This window comes from Ochlerotatus camptorhynchus, unplaced genomic scaffold, assembly GCF_037179485.1.
Source record: "Ochlerotatus camptorhynchus isolate MF236.1 unplaced genomic scaffold, CSIRO-AGI_Acam_v1.1 ptg000329l, whole genome shotgun sequence".
Lineage (NCBI taxonomy): Eukaryota > Metazoa > Arthropoda > Insecta > Diptera > Culicidae > Ochlerotatus > Ochlerotatus camptorhynchus.
The window spans coordinates 4,270,820-4,276,577 of NW_027040817.1; the positions used below are offsets into that span (position 1 = coordinate 4,270,820).

Here is a 5,758-nt window from a genome sequence, read left to right on the forward strand (position 1 = left end):
ATGATTTTTTTATGAGTGCGTAAAAATACATGATAATCTCACGATAACACGTGAATTTGTTCTCCCAGGATGGTTAAATTAATGAGATTTGAGAATTTTTTTTCTGAACACTGCCAACAACACTAGCAACACTTCCAGAATACTCGCAACCAACCACATTCAACAAGTGGCGGTACGCATCTTCATTCCCCACACCATCTCTCACATCACAGAAGTCTAAAAACAACGAGCGAACTGCGAGAGACCCATCCAAAACAAACGTCATCGCGAATAAGTGCATAGAGCACCATTCGCGGGACCTCGTCGCCAGTCATCGTGGTTCACGTAAAGCCGCGCGCGCTTTTTTCGATATGGGCGCGCGGTCGGAGAGAGTGAGAGTGCCGTTAGAGCAACCGAAATGACTACAACGACGACGACGACGACGACGACGGACGGGGTTCAAACTCCACTCTGGTATGAGGAAACTCTCACTCTCAAAGTCATACTGTCACCGTCGACCGACGACCGGTGAATCGGGTCCGTCCGTAGGCCGTAGCGAGGCCGCCCTACCCCAAACTCGTCGTTCGTTGATGGGATGATGCGATCGACCGTCTGGCTGTTCTGTGCCATAGTCCGGAGAGAATTTTTTCGTTCGCGAGAAAGAGTGTTGCTTTTTTATTTCGATTGATACCAGGTTGCTTAATACTGTTTTGCCTCACTTAAGTCTAGGCTATCCGACTGTCAACAACGAAAATTGCGCGCGCTCTCTCTCGGTTGAAGGCTGCGGTGGGTTCTTTCTCTTCCTGCAGTGGTTTGTTGGATAGTTTCGGCTTTTGGAGTTTTGGTTTTTGGCGTCTGATTCGGACGTTTAGAAGTGTGGAAAAGTCGTTCGTGGTGCGAAGAAGAGTGGTGGGGAAGCAGAGCAGCAGCGAGCAAAACAGAACGACCCCTCTGCCTGTGGAATCCCTCGGGTGGCAGCAGCAGTAGTAGTGGTAGTAGTAAACCTATACTCAAAGGGGGGACTACTTACAACCGAGTGTGTCAGTTAGTGAGAAAGTGCACAAACGGCTCTCGGATCGGTGGGTGCTTAGTGGGACAATGTGCGAGAGAGACACCGTGATTGGGCTGCGAAGAAGAAGTTGTTAATATATAACAAGTTGCATCATAGTCTTAAGACTTCAGTCTTAAGAAAGTGAACCGCCAATAAACATCTTTCGCAAAAAAAGGAAAACACGCCGCGACGTGAGCAGCAAGTCAGCTTTGGAATTCCGCGCGTGCAATCTCAAGCTATTTTCGAAGTTTTGCAATCCTGACGGTGGTTTGTTTTTGCGATAACCGTATGCTACGCGGACGAGTTCTCAAGGATTTTCCGGGATCTAGCAGCAGCACTGGCAGGAAGCTGAATCATTCCGTCGGAGTTTTTAGCGAGGATTACAATGGATTATTTTTACTTTTGGATTTACAACAAGAGGAAATGAAGATGAGTGTTTTTTTTTTTGAAGAAATGAAGATTCTGAAGATTGTGATTTAAACGGCCTGCTGATTTTTTTTTCTGGATAATGTTTAATGGACTAAAAAGGACTGAAAGTGAACCAGTGCAATAATTTCTGGAAGAACAAAAGTGCAATCAGGACATTTCTGGAAACTTGTGTGCAATCATAAAAGTACGGATTTTAGAAGCTGCATGGGAAGAAACAAAGAGTAGTGTTCAGAAAAATATGGAATCGCCTCAAATGTACGATACAAACCAAATTCAAGTGCGAAGTGATATCAAAAAGTTAACAATGGCAGCGAATAACAACAACACCAACAACAACAATGCTTCGACGCCAAACAATAACAACTCCCCGACGGCGGTCAACCAGAATACGTTGGCTTTGAAGCAGCAGCAACAACAGCAGCAGCAACAGCAGCAGGTTCAGCTGAATCAACACGCCCAGTCAAATGGGAATGTGTTGACCAACGGGAACATTCTGTCGAAACAGATGCTCCAGCAGATTCAGTACTCACAGAGTGAACTGGATGAGCTTACATCTCAGGAAATTTCACTGGACCTCCAACATCTGATCGATGATCAGTTCCGTGATCCGGAGGCCCTTGGTATCTTTACCGAAATGGTTACCGTCGGCAGTACCAACGGTAGCTTAACGAATCCATTGGTTCAGACAGCGGCTGCTAAAGCCCTCCAGCTACAGCAGGCCCGGTTGTCCCAGCACACAAATGGTAACAACTATCAACGATCTCTGGCTTACATGCCACAACCAGTTCATACTGGTGCAACCTACGCGAACACTTCAAGTGACGAGAACAGCAGTGTTGGATCTTCAGACACTGCTAACATCAAAGAAGAACCCGTAGATTCAAATGAGTACCGCCGTCAGTTACAGAACAGTGGCGCTCAGTTCATGGGTAATACGACGTATCAGCTTGCTGGCGGCGGTACAGGAGGTGGAGGTGTCGGCGCAGGCAACTACGTTACCAACGGTAATGGAAATACCTTCTCGAACCTTACTCCGGCTACGGTGTTGCATCACCAGGCCTTGCCACATCTTGCCGGAGCAGCCCATCTGGCGAATCTTACCAAACACAACAAGATGCTACCGCACGTAGCTCGAAAGACGTCACCAAAGTCCGTCGACAAAGGTACTGACGAATATCGGAGGAGACGCGAGAGAAACAACATCGCCGTTCGAAAGTCCCGCGAAAAGGCCAAGGTGCGATCGCGGGAGGTCGAAGAAAAAGTGAAAACTCTTATCAAGGAGAAGGACCTTCTAATTCGGAAGATCGAAGAGAAGAACAACGAAATCCAGCTCTACAAGCAACTCTACATGCATCTGATGAACCACAGCAATCCAGAGATCAACCAGATCTGTCGTAGTGCGCTAAATCTATCAAACATGGGTGATCATATGTAGGATTAGTGTGATTTTATGTAACCAACCTCACAACCCTCTCCTGTTCTTCATTACTTGAAGTGGTCTGTCAGTAGCTTATAGTAAATTAAATCGCAAAACGCGCATTATTTAGTGAAAAATGTAGATTGGAAATCTTGTAAATATAGACAAAAACCTGGCAACGGGGAAGTTATGAACGATTTACCTGGGAACTGATGGATATAGTTTCACTTAAAATTGGGACCATTTTTTGATGAACGTTGAACCAAAGACAGTATGTGTAAAAATGTGCTAATTTCCCACCTTGGATGGCGGGGATAAAACCTGTAAGTGCTGAGCTATGCGAGGCAGAGCAGCACTTTTTCGGATGGAAATGGACTACCTGTAAATAGACTTAATCTTTGTTTTTTTTTATTTACTATCAGCTGCTAAAGTGCGAGAAAGTTATATTTTCTACTTAACACAGGACAGCTTCGATAAGACTTGTTTTTTATTATTATTACCACCTCCTTTTTTTAAAGAGTAATATTTTATTCGTTTGTGAATGTTGAATAAATGTTTAGAAAACGGCTTATAAACCAAGTGTTATGTTTGACCGATGGAAAGAAATATGTTCTTCTAAAGTTTTGTTGTTTCCTTTTCTCGTTCATTCATAATTGGTGTAGATTTGTTGTATAGAACATTGTAAGATGCAGCACGAACCCAAGGTCAGTCGCAATTTGCCTCAGTTTCTCTTTTGTTTCCCATCGAATGCTCCCTGTCTGTAAAAAATGTACACAACTTGCATGTTGAAAATTACGTGATCGCTTAGAACCGAAGTTACCAATCTCAGCTCGTTAGGATAAAGTGTGCAAAAAATCTCATCCATCCAATCAGCTATGTAAACCTATCATACAAAAATCGAAAAAGACATTTGTTTATACATACCTAATTTTGTACCAAGCGAAGTACCTAGCGTGAAGAACAATCAATGCACTGTATAAAGAAAAATTCGCAAAATCACACGGAAATCGCTGCAATAATAATTTTAATAGCGGAACGAAACCAGAAACCGCGCTCCACGCTGCTCTGGTTCCGTTACCCGGTGGCAAAAGGTGTAAGTAGACTAATTTTGCATAGAGAAAGTGATCTAGAATTCTAGTTTGTAATAGACAAGAACGCATAGGAAAAAAAAAAACCGAAAGTGACAAAACTCGATCGCCCGTACTAAATATTGAAAATCAAAATCATTCATCGAAACACAAGGTGAAAAAGTACCTACCTACATTTCCTCTTTATTAATATTAATGCCGAACGGAAAAGAAATGCAAACGACAGCTTCTATTTAACCATCAGCAGTGAGAATCGCTATACAAACACAAACACACACAAACACACAAGCATACATACACAGCTAGGGAAACTTAAGAACTAGAAAGCCTGAGACGGATTTGTTACCAAGTTAGGATAATGATAAATTGTAAACACGTGGACTACTAGTAGCAAGTAAGTGTTCTCTCAAATTAACGAAAGGAACAAGAAGAAGCCGTTTTTTTTTGACGTTTTATTGATTCTTTACCAAGTATTTTTTGCTGTTGTCAAATATCATTCTGAAAACCAAACAACCGGGGATGCGAGTTTATCTAGTTCTTGAAAGATGAAGACTCTGAATTTTCTATTAATATAGCGTTAATACACAAACAAAAAATATCGAAAAGAACACACACATACAAGTACTGTATTTTTCTCAGCTTGAAAAGTCTGTTTTGAAAATAAGAAATGAAATAAAGAATGTATTAAAAAGTGAATAAAACAAAAGCATGTTTTCTTCCTTACGATCCCCTTTTCCCTTCCGCACCGATCACCTCACTATCTATCTCGTTCGCGAATGGCAACTGCACGGGAGGATGGCAAGCTCACACCCTTAGCAAACTGCAAAGTCATCGTCGCTGGCAAAGGATTGGTTGACTGGGTAAATAACAGCGCATAATATGTAGGTACGTATCTCTAGAATAATAATAAAAAAGTACCCCACAGCAGGGTCGATATATTTAGCTCAAGTTCAGAATACTTTCTCTTGCTGTTATTGCTGTTCGTTGTATGCCTATCAGTTTTGGGGGTTTATAGCTGATTTCACCACTTTACTAACATGCATGCTGATAAGATCACTCACAAGACTACATTTCTGTATCAATAAGTTCATTGTAATTTTGGCATAATCCGGTTACAGGTCATCGTACAAAATACCGCATTTATACACAATTAGAAATAACAACATTTACGCGAAATGTAATCCATCTTTGACGTAGATCATTGCCGTAATCAGCAGGCCAGTGACAAGGCCTATACCAACAGCAGCGTTTGACAGTAGGCAGCATGTCCCGGGCTCAAATCGTTTATTTTGCTGTGCTGGGCCCGCTGTCATGGTATAACATGTTGCCTACGCGCCTGCCACTGGGCTGGTAATCAGCGTTAAGTGTTCTGAAACCAAAACAAACGAAACTCCATGAAAACTGCGGATGATTGAATTGATAGTATCGTTAAGTGTCCTGAAACCAAAACAAACGAAACTCCATGAAAACTGCGGATGATTGAATTGATAGTATCGTTTATTTCAATTGATTCTTATGGGATAATTGCCTCTTGTATGTGTCGGTAACAAGACACCAAAATTTATATGACTTTTTCGTACACAGCTAAAAAAAGTAGTGTAAATTTCAGTTACTATGATGCACATAAATGGAGCGTCACATATCATATAAGTTTAGATTATAGATCGTGTAAATTTATGGGACATGTCACACAATATTCCATATATTGTATGCAACGTCCACTTTTGTTTGCAACATTTCTTGCAAGCTGCTAGTTTACGTGAAAAGGAAGTTTACATGTTTGAATGTTTGCAT

At 41.8% G+C, this 5,758-nt stretch overlaps 1 protein-coding gene across 1 annotated transcript; it reads left to right on the forward strand.

Annotated features, from left to right (window-relative positions):
- Positions 1-683: 683 nt before the first annotated feature.
- Positions 684-3,066, forward strand: slbo (slow border cells). Its single transcript, XM_065230269.1, has one exon. The coding sequence runs from the start codon at positions 1,698-1,700 to the stop codon at positions 2,892-2,894; it is 1,197 nt and encodes a 398-aa protein (XP_065086341.1). The 5' UTR covers positions 684-1,697; the 3' UTR covers positions 2,895-3,066.
- The last annotated feature ends 2,692 nt before the right edge of the window (positions 3,067-5,758 follow it).